The following is a 20,697-nucleotide window of genomic DNA, read 5'->3' as shown; positions in this document are numbered from 1 at the left end:
TAGCCTTCCCCTACCATCCTGGGAAAAAAATATCGCTTCCGTGAAATTCTTCTTCTTTTTATGGCGGGACCTGACATGTGCATACTGCCACCTACAGTACTGGAGTGTTTAAAATCCTAATAAGTAGGCTACATTTACTGTCTAAGAACAGTTTCAAGTAAAAATGTAAGTATGTAACAACTCACATTTATGAGTTTTGATAAAGCATTCTTTAAGTTTTTTATGTAGCCTAGAACTATCAAATAAACAATATTTTTATTTATATAGTAGGCCTATGTATTCTCCACTTTTTATCATTTTAGGTCATGTGCCCACATGCCCAGCTGGTTTTATCGATCGAACTACAAGCCATTCTCTTTGAATCTATCTTCTACTTTTGACGAAAGTTGACTAAAGTTGTGTCGCTCGAGTTGTCTTCTCTATTACGGAGAATGACAGTGAATACACAAATCTGCCAGACATAGCCAGGTGAGCGTGAGTCTCAAAGTCCATCCCGAATCCCTCTTATTTATTTTACTGTACAGGATTATAGAGGCAATTGCCGTGATCAGAGAAGGCCTCATTCAGACCATCAGGCAATTGTTTAAGCATGGGTTAGAAAAACGGGTATTTTTAACATGAAATGTTGCGCAATGCACCTTTAAGGTAAAAAATATTACATCGTTTAGCTTTAACTAAAAAAAAAAAAAGACATTTCACGATATTTCTCTTGCCAGTAGATGGACTCTATTTGGAGATGTTCCGCTGGGTTGCAGTTTTTTTCAGTATTCATTCTTATCAATTTGAATACACATGTAGGCATTATAAATTAACTTTTTGGTAGCTTTCAATTTTTAGTTAGAATTTTTAGCATTTTTAAGTTTTTATATGTGTACTGAAGCATTCCTCGCATTGATTCCTATGGGGGTCAAATTGACCCGGGAGTTAAGATTTTTTTTTTTTTTACTTTTTTAAAATTACCACAAAACTCCTCGTATCCATTACATTTTTTGTGTATTTGTTCTTTAAGTGCGACAAAAGTCATAGGGTCTTGGACCACTCCCATGAACTCAGAAATATAACTATTTGAAATTTAACAGCCACTTAATACTTAGTTCTGAAATATTTTATTTTTTAAAAACATTTATCTGAATTTATTTGCTCTAAATTCACCCCTTTGAAATTATTTTACTTTGGAAACCATGTATCTGAATTTATTTGTTTCGAATTTACCTTTGAAATTTAAATAGTCCTATAAAAATTATTGATTCTATTTTAAAAACCTGAATTTCGATTAATAAATTTTTTCAATGCTCACAAATCCAGATTTAAAAAAAAATCAACTTACAGAATTTCAGATAAAATACATTCAGGTTGATTATATTTGATTGCTCAAAAATTCAGATCTCAAATTCGAGAAAAAATACAACTAAATAACTATTCATAAATAAGGAGATAAAAGTATTACACATTTCATATTTATTTATGTGTTTCATTTCTTATTTCGGAAGTTTGGGTATTCCATAGACCACACAGTTACTTGAGCAGCTGATGAAATGTGACAGAAATATTAACTAAACTAGAGTAGGCGGCCGCCTACTAGATAAAAAAGCGCTGATTTTTGTCCGAGCGTTGAGTGCACAGCAGACCTCTCTGCGCATGCGCGAATCACATGTTGCTCTGTTGTTATTGCCAGCCACTGCTGTTCAAGTCAGTGAAGGACATAAAGCGGCACACACAGGCGAGCTGGATTAGACTCGGGCTGGATCAGGCAGGATGACATGCTCAGATAAGAAGACTACACATGAGTCACTGATTAAAACAAACTGTCGCCGCACGCGTATGTTAGAGCTGTCGACGGCGCTTTGTGTAAAGACATTCAGCCAGTGTCACGGTCGCATCTAGTGCACGCGCAGCAGAGATGGACGCGCATCTCTGGGATCAGCTCCAGGCTGGCAGCTCGGAGGTGGATTGGTGTGAAGGGAATTATCTCATATATCCCGGAATAGCGGAATTTTATAACACGGTACGTCGGTCAGCACTCTCTTTGTTTTGTTTCATGTGCCATATTGTCTCATTAACATATGAGCGGCTGACAGTAGTCTATCAACTTTAGGACTGCTTTGCCTCTGCTCTGTTTACATCAAATACGATGTTGAAACATGTTTCTGTCTCTTTTCAGATAAGCAACGTGCTGTTTTTCGTCTTGCCTCCAATCCTTATGTGTCTGTTTCGTCAGTACGCCACACATTTCAACAGTGGCATCTATCTCATATGGACTCTACTGGTGGTTGTTGGTAAATTTCATCCTTTATTATTTCCAGTGACCGTGACCAAAAGTAACTTACACAAGTATGCCGGAGCTCAGGTTGTTCAGCACATAGGAGGTGGCAGTTAGTGAACTCGTCTTTCTTCCTTTCCTGGAATAATGCTAGTCTTCAGGAAATAGCTGAGCAGTTCAGGAAGGGCTACTGAGGAGGAAATACGTTATCTCAGTAAAATATTAAAGTATTACAGCACAGTTATATATCTGTGGTATGCAGCAGTGTTATGAAATGCCCTCACACTTTTAAAAAAAATCACATGAAAATTGATGTCTCACTTCAGTAATGGTTCTAGATTTCTGCAAAACTTTGTGACCTCCAACCTCTCAATCTGTTATTTCAGAGCAGTTTCACTGTCAACAACAAACAACACTGAGTTGAAACGTTCAGTAATACAATAAAAAATTACCCTCAATAGACAACTACAATAGAAAAAATACCCTACAAAAAGAATAAGCTACTATACAGATATTAAATAATCACATAAAAAATATTAAACACTGGATAGTCTTTGCTGAGTGAATTCAGTTACCATTTAAACACTATATTTTATTTGTGAACTTACTGTTATGCTGTTCAATAGTCAACCTATTTTCAACTCAGTCATCAAGCTCACAGTACTTAAAAAGTATTTGGGCTGGTGATGGCACAGTGGATAAGACACATGCCTTTGGTGTGAGAGAACCGGGTTCGAATCCACTTTGAGACACCAATGGGTCCCTGAGCAAGATACTTAACCCCTATTGCTCCAGAGGCGTGCGACCTCAGACATAGCAATTGTCGCTTTTGGATAACAAAAGTCGCTTTGGATAAAAGCGTCAGCTAAAATGTATTTATTATTTTTGAAAATGGCCGGTTGTTTTGCTAGTTAAGACCCTTATTACTCGGCTGTGATTGTGCAGAGCCCTTTGATGCTGCATTGAAACTAATTTGGACCTTTAACCCATTGATAACCATTGAAGTCCACATTATGGAGAAAAATCCTGGAGTGTTTTCCTCAAAAACTTTAATTTTTTTCGACTAAAGAAAAAAAGACATGAATATCTTGGATTGCATGGGGGTGAGTAAATTATAATTCCGAAGTGAACTAATCCTTTAATTTCACCAAACTGAGTGCTCACCAAAACCCCTAGTCATCATGTTTTCAAGTCTGATTTTGACGTGTCATAAAGCTGTGATATCCATGTGGGTGAGCTGTTTACTGTTCACGAAAACAAAAGGTGGGATTTACTGTTTGAACCTACAAGGCTTAAGCCTTGTCTGTGAAACCGGGGGTTCACACCCAGGGTTAAAAATGACCTTCATTCGGGGTTACAAAGGAGATTAATCCTGGGTTAAGGACAGCATGAGTTGATCCCTTGTCATTGGAGCTTTTTGTTCAGTTTACAGAAGACCTCACAGACCACATTTCACTCGGTCGTCTGCAAGATGTGTTAATATTCACATGACCCGAGCGCTTCGCAAGTCTGCATTTGTGAAGCGTAACATATTTTAAACAATGCAGCTCTATGTCCCTGTCAGTTTTAGGTTTACAGAAGCTTCCCTTCTCACACTGGTGTCACCCTCACTGCTTACTGACAACCAGAGCTTCTTCCTTTTTACTTACTACTTGAGGCTACTTTACATTCTGTCCTGTAACCACAAAGGTTAAGACAATCACGTGGGAAATTGGTCCGGTATTTGTGCAGGAGTGTGACTTGTTCCCAACAAACCGCTGGTGTATTTAAAGCTCCCTGGCAGTTCTGTTTGTGGAGCAACATGGGAAGGAAGCCAGCTCAGCACAAACACCGCTCTGTACAAATGTCTTCAGAGTTTTTCCGCTCTAAAAGAAGCTGCTGACTTAATTAATCCGGGTGGGATTTTGAGTCAAAGTCCTCCTCGCCGTCATATAATACAGTGAGTTTAGTCAGAGGATTAGACACAGACATGGCTGAATTCATTCAGGACAGACCTTTAGGTGATTCGGCGCTGTTCGCTTTGATGGAGGAATGTTTGGAACACTTTGAAGACTTTTAACTGGGATTTAATGGGTAAATTATTGTGTGCTTTTGGATCTTCTAAGAATATAACTAAAATCAAGTCACATTGATTTATAGAGCGCTATACTATACAGATTGTATACTATACAGCTTCACAATAATTAGCTGGAAAAAAGAAGTAGACTTACTTTGATGTGTTGACTAACATAAAGCACATGGAGAGAGTATTTGTACAGTATCTATAAAGTTATTTAAGATTACATGTAATATATTCATTACAAATACAAATACATAACACATTTCAATAGAATTGACATAAGTATATTTTAGTTTAAGATATTCAGCAGTACACTTTAACCATATTTCAAAGACAATAGAAGTAATTCTGAAAATAATATAAAGATCTACATAGAATGGTTAAAAAAGCATTCTAAAGTTCAGCCAATTGCATTTAATATAAATATAAGCTATAGTAACATGCAATTAACTGTCCAAAAACATTATTATATTATATATTTAAAATAAACATGTCACTCTTATTAATAATATGCTAAAGTGTAGTTCTTTTCAAGAGATGTCAATGGAAGGGAGCATTTTAATCTAAAATTTTACGTTATTTAAAATTAAATTCAAAACGTTTTATTCGTTTTTAATGTACATTCATACGACTGCTCTTTAGGTATTGGCTCCACTTATTTCCATGCTACGCTGAGCTTCCTGGGGCAGATGCTGGATGAACTGGCCATACTGTGGGTGCTCATGTGTGCCATCGGCATGTGGTTTCCCAAGAGATATCTTCCCAGGATATTCCGTAAAGACAGGTGTGCTCTCATATCCACAAGCACACGCATTTTGATCGATAGTGATTCTGCACAACGTTCACTGCACTGCCTTTCTCTTGTTCATGTTTTTTTTTTCCCCTTTTGTCTTTCCCTGTTTGTCACTAGATCGAGGTTTAAGATGGTCATCGGCATTCTCTCAGGGATCACCACCTGTCTGGCCTTCATCAAGCCAGCGATAAACTCCATCTCTCTCATGACGCTGGGAATCCCGTGCACTGCTCTTCTCATCACTGAGCTAAAGAGGTCAGTGCGCTTGTTGAAACTCAGCATCAGTGCTTTCCATATTATCGCATTACATATTTATTGCTGTGCATGTTCATTTCAAATCACAGTGACAGCTTCCTTTAAATAGCCTTTATATGTCTTTATTTATATTCCAAAGTCCCTATACGTTAAGCATATTTTAAAGGCAATCTTGACTATTGTATTTGTAAAATGAATTGGATTTAATGTATAGGAAAGAACATGGTTTCCAGCTTCAAATGAGTGCTTTTTCAACAATTAGAGGTTTGTTCAAATCCATAACCCTATGGGTTGCTTAACTTGTCCCTCATGTTTTGTGTGCTGCTCCTTGTGAAAAGTACACTTTAGCTTACTTTTAAAAAGAGTTAGTACTTATTATGAAAATAATGCATTTTTAAATAAAATGCTTGTAATGTTTTTGGACACCCAATTGTATGTTAGTTGGTATTAAATGACAATGTATTATAGTTTACATTTATATTATATATTTGTTTGGGCTATCAAACGATTAATCGCGATTAATCGCATCCAAAATAAAAGTTTGTGTTTACATAATATATGTGGGTGCACTGTGTATAATTATTTTATATATATATAAATACACACACATGCATGTATATTTAAGAAAAAAAATATTATTTACATATAAAATATTTATATTTATAAATAATTTAAATTATATATAAATCTATATACATGAAAATATTTCTCAAATATATACAAGCATGGTTGTGTATTTATTTATATATAAAATAATTATACACAGTGCACCCACATATATTATGTAAACACAAACTTTTATTTTGGATGCGATTAATCATTTGACAGCCCTAATATTTATATATACATTTATATGACTCCAGTTCAGAAGTTGACCTTTTGACAATGTAAAAAGGAATGGATTGTATTTCAGCCTATGCGATTTCAGGACAAAGCGGTGACAGTGTAGAATCTCACTGAATTATCTGCATATAGGGCTAAGTCAGAAGTATATAGAACTGTACTTGCCATAAGTTGCTGTTTGCCAGCCATCCATTCGTGCTCTGCCTGCACAGTGTACGTGAAACACGTTGATGACGTAAGATGTCTGCGTGAACAGGCTGCTCAGTCGTATGCTAACACACGTTGACTGATCGGAAACGCATGCTATCATTTCATTCGGACCGAATGCAATGATTAAACGAACATTTTATGGTCTTATTCATTCCACAGATAATATAAATCTATAAATACATTAATACTGCTTAACATAGTGATGAGGAGACTTTCAACCAGCTTAACAAAAATGTTTCTGTAGAGAATCACCTATAACTTTTAATTTGACATCATTAAGAAGTGCTCTTATTAAAAGTGTACTTAAGTGTGTTATAGATAATAAAGTGTACTCTCGTTTAACCCTCTGAGACCTAAGGGTATTTTTACAATAAATTTTCCGTCTGGTGTCATTTACTAAAAAAGCTTGTAAAATATCAACCCTTTGGTGCACAGACAATTGACACACCTCTTTTTTTCAGGACAAATTGAACTTTCAGCATATTTGTGTTACATTGATGTCACCTGAATGTAAAATAAGTTATGGGACCATAAAGACAAATGAAAAAATAAATCGGAAATGGAATCACTCAATTATTTATTGAAATCACACACAAATAAATAAAAGCTAAGCAATTTTCCTCTGGAAAATAGTTTGTTCATGTCTTTGGAGTCCTGGAGCACAGGAATAAACATTATAACTTGTACAGAACAAAAAATATTGACATTTTTCCAAAAGAAGTCCAGGCGTTTGGGGCCTCATGAAATTCACTGGTGCCAAGCCTCAAAACAGTTCCTATCAGCAATCACACAGAGGGCCACATCACAGGTTTTGCATTTCTATTTTAATTTATTCTTTTATTTATTATGTTCTTTTTATTCTTTTATAATACATTTATACTACTATAATACTTTTTTACAGTAAATAAATAAATGGCACTTCAGCTGGGTCTATCCTGGTAATCTAGTTCCTCATCTGTCAAAAAGCTCTGTTCTCCTGAAAATTCTTCATCCTGCAATGCACCAAAATAGACCAGCGCTTTATTTACGTCCATTTCTCTGTGTTTCTCTGTGAATCGCGCGTCTCCGTGAGTCTCTCTATCTCTCTACACTATATCAGCGCTTGGTTCATGCGTAATGACGCACACCAATGTTTACAACGGATCAGCCTGTAATTGGTCAAAAACCATCACATGAAAACATCACGTGATATCCAGGATGTCCGCTAGCATCGAGCTAGCGGCAAAAATGACCGAATATTTATGAATTATGGGCTTCAAGATTATCAAAGTTTGACATAAAGCGTTTGGATTTATTGCTGAAAACCTCTGAAAGGAAGCACAAGTTCCAGGCTGGATAGAAAACCTTCTGTAAAGGCTAGAAAGACCCGAAAGACACCCCCGTGATGGCTAGCTCGTTAGCTTTCTGCTGGAAAAAACGGTAAGAAAATCGATAAATCTGTCATCGAGTTATGTAAACATTAATCGGAGGTGACGTGTGGCATCGTCGACGACGCCGTCGGGCTCAGGGGGTTAAAGGAGCAATGTGTGATTTTTAGCGACATCTAGTGGTTCGGTTGCGAGTTTGCACCAGGTTTGCACTAAGGGCTCAGCCCACTGCTCACCCCTCCCTTTCGAAGAAGCTACGGTTGCTAAAACGGGACAAACATCTCGTCGGCTGAGACAGCAGAGAATAGCCAGAGTAAGCCAAGAGTGTGTAACATTGTCACTGTTTCTGTACCACAGTCCATTATAAACCACATCATGAATACTGTTTACAAAGCCATAGTCAGGTGAGGATCAAGGGTTTTAATATATAATTTAATAAAATAATATTAATCAGCTGATTGTCTCACAAACGTAACCAGCAGCACATTTATCCCCACATACTGTAGCAAACCCATAATGCAGCGAGGGAGCAGCTATATATTTTTTCTAACAGGGTAGTAATAGTTTAGCTGGCTAATATGAGCTGTTACTGTGGCTGAGCTGGGACGCGTCCGCATGAGTCCAAAGGTCGGAACTGCGCGCGCTGTTACAATCATGTCATCTCCGCATCCCATAGATACTATTTACTACACACAATAGGCTTTTTTTCTCTGAATTTGAAAACTCTTCGCGATCGACTTTAGTGATAAAAGACTTTAGTGAAAGTCTCTATCGACGGGTTAATGATTCCTGTAACGTACTGTTTTACGGTCAATGACATGAATACTAATCATCAGCTGTCTCACGCACGTAACAGCACATCTATCCCCAACATAACAAACCCATAACACAGCGAGGGAGAACTAAGTTACATGAAACAATCCCAACTACATATTTTACACCACTCACAAGGGAAAAGTCACTACTCACGGAGTGTAAGGCTAGCTTCCAGCTTTCCGCTGTTTCTCTTTCAAGGTAGTGATGAAACGCGTTCTGTAGCACTGTGTGTTCGCGTTCGGCTACGGTAGGAATATGACGTCACAACATGGCGACCTTCATAGAAGGGGATTCCCGCGGTTATGGAGCTATTAAAGGGTTAGTTCACCCAAAAATGAAAATTCTGTCAGTATTTACTCACCCTCATGTTGTTCCAACCCCGTAAGACCTTCGTTCATCTTCGGAAAACAAATTAAGATATTTAAGATATTAAAATCGCTCCTGCATACAGTCCATAGGCTTCTTGAGGGACTGGCTCTTGCCGTCCCCGAAAAGTCATAAAAGACATCGTTAAAATAGTCCAAGTGACTACAGGGGCTCAATCTTAAGTTTAACAAACGACGAGAACACTTTTGTGCGCAAAAAAACAACAAAAATAACGACTTTATTTCAACTATTCGTTTATTTCTCCCTCTGCGCGAGTCAGCTAACTAGTTTAATAGCGTAAGCTTCTGTTATTGTACGTCACACGCATCACACACACATGACCAGCGTCGACCAATAGTGAGCCTACGTGTGACGTAGCTCTACGCAATCACACTACGTTAACGGACTATAGGCTTATGGAGAAGGAAGTGAATAGTTGAAATAAAGTCGTTATTTTTGTTGTTTTTTTGCGCACAAAAGTGTTCTCGTCGTTTGATAAACTTAAGATTGAGCCCCTGTAGTCACTTGGACTATTTTAACGATGTCTTTAATGACTTTTCGAGGACAGCAAGAGCCAGTCCCTCAAGAAGCCTATGGACTGTATGCAGGAGCGATTTTAATATCCTAAATATCTTAATTTGTGTTCCGAAGATGAACGAAGGTCTTACGGGGTTGGAACAACATGAGGGTGAGTAAATACTGACAGAATTTTCATTTTTGGGTGAACTAACCCTTTAATGTCTCATTCTAAGGTAATAAAAACATTACGGTTAATTAAGTAAGTTCTTTATACACCACTGAAAACATAGTTATGGATGTCATATTGCATTTCTGTTAATAGACACTCAACTTTGTTACACATTGCACCTTTAAGTAAACTTAGGTGGCCTTTTATTTAATGAATTTGATAGTATCTGCAAAGTTTTTTAAATATAATTTTAAGATTTCAGTTACACTACAAGTGCACATTCAATAGAGTTAAGCAGCCTTTTTTCACAATGGGTGAAAGAGGCCTGATTTATGATTTTCACATGGAAGACATTTTCTTCAGAACATCCAAAATGTAGTTTATTAAAGGGATAGTTCATCCAAATATGAAAAATCATTAGTTCATCCTCAATTTTTTTCCAAACCTGTTTAAATTTCTTTGTTCTGCTGAACACAAAAGAAGATATTCTGAAGACTATTTGTAACCAGGCTGCTTTCATTGACTTCCATAGTAGGAAAAGAAAATATTGTAAGTCAATGGTGCCCCAAAACTGTTCAGTTTCTCACATTCTTCTAAATATCTTCCTCTGTGTTCAAAGGTACAAATACATTTAAACGGGTTTGGAACAACATGTGGGTGGGTAAATTATGACAGAATTTTCATTTTTGGGTGAGCGATCTCTTTAAGTTTCAAACTGTCTATTGACCCTTGCTTTTGTTTTTAAAGAGAGTCATTGTGAAATTTGTTCTTTAGCACACATGCTTGAAATCCTCTGGCCTCAGGAAACCCTGTCCAGATATGTAAAGAGTTCATTTGCTTTGCTGTGTAGATAAATACTTATCAGCAGCTTCCTGAAAATGAGATGTACTGCTGTGGTTTTCCTGATAGCGTTTCTCTCTGCGTTCAGACCGGTTAGATGTAGCTTTACCTTATAGCAAAGTTGTAGTTATGTATAACAGATAACCGTGTGCTTCTACATTAGGAACTAACTAGGAACTAATGCACGACAACTCTTAAAAGTTAAACTGAATTTTGCTAAATGTTTCTTAAATGTAGATATGTAGATGTACTATATATATATATATATATATATATATATATATATATTAGGGTGTGTCTCCTAAATAGCTTGGACTTTGGTCTGTTCCATTGTATCTAATGCAGTTTGTTTTGGCCCCAGTCTTCATATGTCCTCCTGCTTAATGGACAGTCATAAATTAAAAAGGATGCAATATTCTTGCTAAGGTCAATATTTTGTCAAACAAACATAGAAAGTACAACGGCAGGATGTTTTTTCACGCAGTACTGGTCTGACGTGGAATACTTGATTAAAATATTAACAGTAGTTTGTCATTCATTATTACACTTAAACTTAATATACAGTATTGCAACACTTTATTTTAAGGTGACGTAGTTACACGTTACTTCATGTACTTACTATAGTACAGTAAATTATGCATAATTACAAATAACTAACCCTATTAAACCCTAACCATAACTCTGTAGTAAGTACATGTAATAATTAATAATATTACTCGGTACTTATGAGTAAGTACAATGTTACAACATCACCTAAAGGGCAACCTTTAAAGGTACTAAATTGCAACTTCATTGTTACAATTGTGTGATTATAAATATTTAAATACATAGCATACAAGTTTAAAGGAGTAGTTCACTTTTAAAAAAACTTCTGCTGATAATTTACTCACCCCTTGTCATCCAAGATGTCCATGTCATTCTTCCTTCAGTTGAAAAGAAATTAAGTAAATATAATGGACTTCATTGGGAACCAAACGGTTCAAGGTCTAAAAGACACTTTCAGTACAAACTGCAAACTGTTCAAAAGGCTTTAAACGATTCCAGGCGATGAATAAGGGTCTTATCAAGCGAAACGGTCGCTCATTTAATAAATAAATAACAAAGTTTAAGTTTTATAAGCTCAAATGCTTGCCTTGCTCTGTTCTGTGACGCACGTTTGTGACTCTCCTGTTCTCCTGTTCGAGTCATTTGGTTCATTCAACGAACGAAACAAACGATTGAACCAAAAGTTAATTTTGCGCCAGAGTTCTCCTTTAAAAGTATATTTGTTTTTAGACGCTTATCAGGAGACCCTGCAGTAGAAGTAATTATGAAATTACATATTAAGATATGCCTAAGTCTTACAACTTAAATGTGTCAAAAAGCACATAAAGTTCAGCGAATTGCATTTAATATAAATTTAAAACTATATTGGATTTAAATTTAATTGCAGTTAAAGTGTCCAAAATCACTCTCTTCAGTTCACACTTAAGTATATTATTTCATAATAATTGCTCTTTTTTTTTTAAAGTATCCTGAAGTGTACTTCAAAACTTTGTTTTTCAGTCTGTCTGAGTAGCAGTTTGCATTTCCTGTTTCTCTCTCTCTCTTTCTTTTCTCACTATTTTTACACCACCCCTGCTAGCGCTCTTATTTTCTTTCTAAACAGTGTCTTCAACATTGTTTTCATCACATTGTTTTCATCACTCAAAAACTCTTTTAAAAATGATTTTTCATTGGCCACTGCACTGATCTTTACAATTAAATAATTTATTAATATTATTATTAATTTAATAATTTTGTAATCTGCTTGTCATTTTTTATGTCTCTGTTTAGCTTTTATTATATTTATTTACTCATTCTCAAGTTTTTTTTAGTTTAAAGGTACTGTAAGTAACTTTTTAGCTTGCATTCGTTTTGTGAAAGTATTGTTTTGGTTGTGCATTGACTCTGCATGACTGTGCAGAGAATTGTGGTTCTTTCTCCTAACAAAAAAAAGTGAAGAGATTATCCTACTGCTCATATCCAACATTCCCCTCAACGCTAAAAAGATATAACCAGTTTAGATGAAAAGAATCTCAAGCTGACTAGCTGAAGACGTTAATGTAGCTACACACATTAATAAATAGAGCCCGACCGATAAAGGATTTTGAAGGCTGATACCGATACAAATATTTTTTGGTTTTAAAATCTGATATTCCGATATATCGGCCGTTTTTTTTTTTTTTTTTTTTTTTTCCAGAGACGCACAACAAAACATTAACAGATTTCCCTAACATTAGTTATTTGTAGCTATTTATGAGTTTTAACTAAAATAATATGATAATACATTTTAAAAAGAAACTTGTTTCTTTTATTGTCACACAAAACAGACTGATGATAGTGGCATTAGCCTCCGGTGGACAAACTATACAACTCCAACACTCACGACATGGTTCAAGTGTGTTTCATCCGTTTTTATTTTATTTTTGAAATATTCATTTATTGGCCATTATAACTGCCGATACCGATAGTTTGGAAAATTCCCAATATCGGCCGATAATATCGGTCTGGCTCTATTAATAAACATGGTACTTCCTTGAAAATAAATTCCAGCACAGCGCTATAGCAAAGCATATGACCCTTCACAATGAACTCTGTAATGCCGGGTTCGGACTACACAATATTTTGGTCTGTTATGATAGTCACTTAGCCTGGCTAACGTCTGACCTCATCTCATTGAGATTGAGATGTGGTCTGGCAACCACATGTTCATTTTCTCGTATCTGAGGCGTGGTTTACGAATGCCCAGCGCCGTTTATTGGGTGTTACAAATGTCTATCAAATGCGCCTGTATGTAGCTCATAGCCAATCGGTTCAATTATACCAGATGACGGATGTAGAGCGATTGAAATTCGACAAGGAATAAGACGATGTCTACTATAAATAAACGACTTAGTCTTAGAACAATATCTAAGGCTGCTTTGAAAGGTAACTTCGCGTCTGCTGCCATGCTTGATCCATAGGTTTAAACAAACTGCTTCGGTGTGTCGCATAAACGTCGTCATTGTCTTGCTGCTCCCTCCCCGTTCTGTGATTAGACAATGTTAGTTTATGCGATTTTGACTCGAAATTCCTGTTGTGTGGTGGACAAGAAACATGTCAGACTACACGTTGCTTCCCGACCAATCATGGCTTGCCGTCTTTGACTATGTGCGTGATGTCATTGAGAAGGCGGAACTAGCGACTGACTTACAGAAGCAAGAACCTAAACAAACAGGCAACCGAAGAAGTGTTGAATGCAACTTGCACTGACAAATGAAAAATGTCACTGCCACTGTTTTGTCTCAAGATTCTAAGACATGTTTATAAAAGCTACTTAAATGTCCTAATTGAACTAAAGCCTAATTCTGGCTTAATCTAAGCCCTGTCTGTGAAACCAGGCCACTCTTTGGCAATTGCCACTATTAAAACACTGTGAGAGGGAATGAGACAAGCGGGTGCTCGGATTCCCCAGAGGTTTTAGATTTAGCTGCTCCATGTCAACTTTCATAGCTCGTTCTAACTTAAACTAACCTACGCAACTCCTACAGCATACACGCTTCAAAGTGACAACGATTCTCTATTTATAGATATGACTAGACTTGGGTGGCAATCACCAGAGGCTCATGATACTATATTATCACGATACTTAATCCACTGTATATTATTGCAGTTTCAAACATTTTGTGATATGCTGAGTATTGTGATTATTTATAGCAATATATTCTGATTTATAAAAAAATTCAACTGCAAATGTCCCCAAACTGCAATCTTTGTCCACATATATTTTTTTTATCTAATACGATTAAGTTCTCAGTGCGTTCATTTCACATCCATGTCCTTTGTCCCTTCCTTGTTCAATATACGTCTCCCTTGTATTTGAGACATATTTTTAATTGTCACATTGTCATTTAAAAATGTTTGCAGTTTTACAAAGAACAACCTCACTAACACCTTAATAACAATTATATTTGATTTAATTTCAGCTTTATTAAAAATCCCTTTTCATCAATTCAAATAGTTTTAGTTTTAATAAACAATAACAACACTTCCACAGCAAGAAACATTCATCCGTTAGCCACCGTGGTTGTGTACCGTTATAACGATAATGATTCGGTTGGTTGTGTGTGGGCAGGACTGTGAAAATGATCAACAGCTTGATCCCATCTGGGAAAAATCGTGACTAAGATCACTTTCGGATGAAACAACATCATTTACTGTTATTTAATGTCAAGCAAACAGGCTGTTGGCCATTTTATCCAATACTAAATCAGATGTACTAGATATAATCGTGAGTGCAATAACTTATAAAAGTAATAGTACACATCTTCCAAAAGTTGCACTATTTGACTGATTGTGTGGCATTATATTAGTATCATTGAGATAATATTTTTATAGATAGATAGATAGATAGATAGATAGATAGATAGATAGATAGATAGATAGATAGATAGTTTTTTGTATTTAGTTATTTTAGTACATTAAGTTAAACTAAATTTAAATTATTTTTATATATTTTATTTCAGTTTAACATTTATTTTATTTCAAGTTAAAAAATGGTTTTAGTAATAATACTTTACAATAAGAATCTATTTGTTAACATTAACTACTTAAAAATACTTCTAAATCATGTATTATTCTTAGTTAATTTAAACATTTACTAATACATTATTAAAATCAAAAGTTGTATCTGTTAATATTATTTACCGTAATGGACCTGAGCTAAAATGAATAGTTGTATTTTTATTAACCAACGTTAAGAAAGATGAATAGATACTGTAACAAATGTATTGCTCATACTATAATAACTCTGTTGTTCAAGGAAGTGTAAGTATGAACAGTAGCACCTGCTAATCAAACACATCCTGCTTGTGTTTATAATGTCTATAGGTGTGACAACCTGCGTGTGTTCAAGCTGGGTCTGCTCTCGGGTCTGTGGTGGACTCTTGCACTCGTGTGCTGGATTAGTGATCGCATTTTCTGTGAGATGTGGTCATCTGTCAACTTCCCGTATCTACACTGTGCCTGGTAAGTGCACTTGTCGCATCATACAGCACCTAGTGTGCATCCTCAGTGTGCTGCACATACAAGTAAGCCACCGTGAGCATTGTCAACACATTGCAACATTGCTTTACTCTATGTACTTTTCCTTTAGAGCAGGGTTTCCCAAACTGGTGTTCGTGAGTGAAGTGGAGGGGGGGGGGGGGGGGGGGTTGGAAGTAGCTACTAATTAATGAAATCTCAAAAGAGAAATATTAAAATACATGTCATATGACCATTAAACAAGATTTAAGATGAATGTGTTGTTAAATTATTGAAGTATTAACTTCAAATTAAAATTCAAAATTTTAAATCTTTTGTAAGTTTACATTTAGTATACGGGGTTCAGCTCAAAAAATTAATTATTAATCCAGTTGAACATGAATGTAGTTTGGGTTGTTATATTACTAAAATTAAAACTAGAACTTAAACCATGAAAAACATTTTCGTTACTTTAACTTACTAAAAGTAAAAAAAAAAAAAAGTAAAATTAAAAAAAAAGTAAAAATGTATTTTATTTCAACTAGTTGCCAAGGCGACCTTATTCATTTAGTTGAAATTGATGCACTAAAACAACACGTTAAATCTGAAATAAAAAATTATATAGACACATTTTTTAAAAACAAAAAATAATAAAAATGTCAAAACAGAATGACAAAAACATTAACTAAAATGAAAATGAAAACAGAAATACAAAAATGAAAACATTCAAAAAATTGATAAAATTATAGTATTTTTATATATATATTATATGATAATTAATATAAAATAAAATAGTGTCTAAATGGTATTAAAATAACACTGATGTACTTTAATAAATGTAATACAAAATACCTTATTCAACTTTTTGTCTTCTCTCAAAGTATCTATTTTTGTACTTTTTTACACTGTAAAATCTTTTTTTTTTTTTGAAGTTGTAAATAAAACATTGTAAGAATACTTTTTTACAAGAAAAAATAGTTCAGTCTTTCTTCTGCAAAATTTGTTTTACTTGCATTTCTTTGTACTTATTATGTGTTACGTTTCTGAGTGAAAAAAAGTGGTGTAGAATTGACTTTTAAATTTAGTGTAGTGTAGAATTTAGTGTAGTCTTTACCCAAAAGTGAAGATTCTGAAATGTTTGTAAACTCAAAACTTTATGTCCATATAACTGTACTGTACAGATTCTTGGGCTGATATCCATTATAAATGAAAAACCCCAGTAATTAGTATTATTTGACTATTGTCATAATATATAATTTGCTGCACATTTCTCCCCTTTATGCATCGGTTTATAGGCATATCCTGATCTGCCTGGCGTCCTACCTGGGATGTGTTTGTTTTGCTTATTTTGACGCGGCGTCTGAGGCTCCAGAGCAGGGGCCGGTTGTCAAATTCTGGCCCAGCGAGAAATGGGCTTTTATCGGAGTGCCATACGTCACTCTTCTCTGTGTGCACAGGAAGCCCTCTATTAAGGTGACTTAACCTGTGCGTCCTAAGGTGTCTGACTACACTTCAATGCACTTTGTTATAGACATTTACACAAAGGAGAATCTTGTTTTTGCATGTGGATTTGTAAGGTTTTGTTTTTTGGGGGAAGATTCAGAGTATTTCGTGTCTTAAAGGCACAAATAGAGCTTTAAGTTTACTGTGGGATAAATTCCGAGTTATCCAGGATTTCATGTTATAACTATACAAGGTGTTATACTACCTGTCAAAAGTTTGGAATGTTTAAGATTTAATTTTTTTTTTTTGAAAGAAGCTCACCAAGTGTGCATGTATGTGATAACTGAAATAAATGTTTGGATATATTTAAAAATGTAATTTATTCCTGTGAATTTTCAGCATCATTACTCGTCTTCAGTGTTACATGATCCTTCATCATTCTAATATGCTGATTTGATGCTCAAGAAACATTTCTTATTGTAATCAATGTTGATCAAAAGTGTTTATAATGTTACAAAATATTTTCTATTTTAAATAGATGCTGTTCTTTTGTATTTTCTATTTATCGAAAAAATCTTGATAAAATATATAATTTTTTACACAAAAATATTAACCGGTTTTCAAAACTGTTAATAATAAGAACCATGGTTAATAATTGGGCATCAGTTATTTTAAATTGTGCTAATATTTTTCAATATTACTTTTTTACTGTATTTTTAGTTAAATAACAGCAGCCTTGGTGAGATGAAGAGACTTCTTTCAAAAACATTTAAAAAAATTGATTCTTCTAAACTTTTAGCCTGTAGTTTATATAAGAAATAAGGATTAGTTTATATAAGAAACCGATGTACACACTAGCAATTCAGGCTCAAATTTAATTTGATAATAGTAATGTTTTTTGTACATTGTCATCGTTAAAATCTTATTTAAACTTCACCTATAATAAGGCAGCACAGCCATAAGAGTAGTATTATATAACTATGTTAGCACAAAGCATGTTTTTTTTCCCAGTAGTTCTACTAGTTACCTTTTTTGACATAATAACAGTGTATAAATTTAAAATCAAAAGGTGCACTAAGTGATTTTTCCTTGTTTTACTGGCTGATATGACAATGGTCTGGGACTTTATTCTGAATCTGACACCTATGGGTGTGGTTGGAAAAGGAAAAGTTTTCAGGTTCAGATGTCAAATTTTCTATTCGCAAACATTTTTTCAATAACATTCATTTATTAACCATTCACGTATTTCTATTCTGGAGGAGTATTTTTTTTTATCTGTTTGTATTATTCAGCTGGTCATGTGATCCTGCAACCTGCCTTATTACTGTAACCGCTTTACTAGGCCACTGACAAGACTGGAGTCTTCATCTCATGGTACATAATTTTAAACATATTTGCCAAAATAGTTTATAATACATTTATGTTTAAAACTTTAAATGGAAAAAAAATACTTGGTGCACCTTTATTATGAATAGCTGTAGGACACACAATCATTATCACCAACAGTCACCAACAGTTAATACAGGAAAAGGCCTGATATCTCAATGCTGAGTTTATGATGTTAATGTTTAACGCAGCACAAACTATGTTTTTATCTAGATATTTGAAGTTATGTTGCACTACTGTGAAAATGAATGGAGTGTATCGGACAGAAGACTTTAAAACTGCATGAAAATAGTTTGGTGAAATATATGTAAAGGAATGTTCTCTTGAGAATGAAAGTGTGTCCTTTTCTGAATGTCTTCAGATAGAAATGTATATATTTATATAAAGCCTATTGTTAGTATTGCCTTCTCATAGACAAACGTTAATTTGACCTTTTATTTCCTCGCTTAGACTAACCTTACATTACTGTACAAATGCCTTTGCAGTTTATATCTTTATCTGTCAAAGAACAAATTGTCGTTGATCGATGGATCATGAATTTGTACTGTGGTGCAGGTATGATGTCATTTTGTAGGCCACACGGGAGTTCGCATCACACTGGTTCCCTCGAAAAAAAAAAAACAATAGGCTTTTGGATTATAAGCTTTGTGGTCAACAAAAGTGTATGATACTTGGTTTTGTCCATCATTATAATCAACTTTTAATGAATTTTGAAGCCTAAATGCAGTCGCCAGAAGTTAAAAGCTAAAGGATGCTATAAACGAACTACAACACAGTCGCTCGACTTCAACGTCACCATCGCTAAGCTTCTGACAACTGTTTCAGTTTTTATCTAAAAACATTTTCCCTGAACGCTAGTTTAGTTTATATAAAAGCACAATTATAATCACAATGAGTCTGTAAAAGCGGACTGAGTTTACCTGTTCACCGTGATGTTGTTTAATCTCCCCGACAGCCTCTGTAGTCGCATTTAGCCACTTGTTAGCAAACGCCTTTTTCAAGACACTTAACAGCTTAACTATCACAGATTTATTTGATGTCATAGAATAAAAAGGGAAAATGTCTTGACTTTATTTCAGCCATTTAACCAAAACCCCGTTCAAAAAAACCTGTTGACTTCGAAACGATGTAACCGTTAGCTCCAATGCTAACTCGCTTCCATGTTTTGGCCTACAAAGTGACGTCATACCTGCACCACTCTATATAATCTAATTAAAATAAGGGATGTCCAATCCTTCTCCTGGAGGGCCACTGTCCTGAAGAGTTTAGCTCCACCAACACCAATTAAACACCTGAACCAGCCGATCAAGATCTTACCGGGCATTCTAGAAACAGAGATGGTCTTATTATTGGAAGATACATGGGCTCTACAATTGGAGAAAGTGTAACGGCTAACTTGGATTACGTGTGCCTTTATAACCAATCCCATTACAGCCTTGGCAACAGTCAATCACAGTTTGCAGATACCATAGAAATCAATGAGAAATGCCTTGAACTGAATCATACCTGTCGCGCAATTGTCCGTGACTTCTCTTATAAAACAGCCTTTTTTTTCAGTGTATATACTAAAAATACATCAATCCAAAACAATGTTTGCCTGCAAATATGTTGAAGATCAGTCGATGGGCTGTCGACTAAATTAAATAAGCTATTTCCTCACAAAAGCGTAGTGATGCCTCTCCATTGTCATCCATTAAAACATCCATTCCCTGCCTACCGCAGCATTAGCAGGCGTTTGCGCTTTTTACGGCTATGGTTGCAGGCTTGCCTTGAAGTGAATTGCTAGAAACTTCCAGGCATGTGTGTTGAGGTATGTTGGAGCTGGACAGTGGCCCTCCAGGAGCAGATTGGACCCCTGATCTAAGTGATTTATTGACGAATGAAATACCAAAAACACAGTATGCAATAAAAACCCAAATTCAGTTGTGGTTTATAAACAAATGACACGTTCTATGACTTCCTGCTGCTTTCTTCCAATGCCACAAAATTGCATCAATATTTAGAGAAACTGAACATTACCTCAGTTTCTTAATGTTTTTGCCACTTATTCAGGGTTTTCTCAAGGAGCAGCAAAGATTTTGTATTTTTGTGTAACTTTCTGCTCAAGCAATGCTCAATATGTACTGTAAGCCATTCAATGGCTATAACTTGTGGGAATCTGTGTGTGTGAGTGTGTGTGTGTGTGTATTACCCGGACCCAAATGCAACTTGGGGACCAAGTATACAAATACTATTTATTTTTGCGATAACCAATTAATAATTTTGTAACTACCACTGATTCATGATTTTGTAACCAAATGAGTTTGATTGTATTTTTACACTGATTTAATAAAAACAGCTACAAATTAA

General features: G+C 35.2%; 1 protein-coding gene across 1 annotated transcript; it reads left to right on the top strand.

The window, feature by feature from the left end:
• Window positions 1-1,623: 1,623 nt before the first annotated feature.
• acer2 (alkaline ceramidase 2) lies at window positions 1,624-20,697 on the top strand. The gene is made up of 6 exons (XM_039668958.2): window positions 1,624-2,005; window positions 2,162-2,276; window positions 4,962-5,103; window positions 5,230-5,367; window positions 15,388-15,525; window positions 16,815-20,697. Exons 1-6 carry the CDS (start codon window positions 1,901-1,903, stop codon window positions 16,999-17,001), a joined length of 825 nt encoding a protein of 274 aa, XP_039524892.1. The 5' UTR covers window positions 1,624-1,900; the 3' UTR covers window positions 17,002-20,697.

Source organism: Pimephales promelas, chromosome 1, assembly GCF_988280905.1.
Source record: "Pimephales promelas chromosome 1, fPimPro1.hap1.1, whole genome shotgun sequence".
Classification (NCBI taxonomy): domain Eukaryota; kingdom Metazoa; phylum Chordata; class Actinopteri; order Cypriniformes; family Leuciscidae; genus Pimephales; species Pimephales promelas.
Note: the sequence above shows the minus strand (reverse complement) of the source record. Positions and strands in the feature narration are given on the sequence as shown.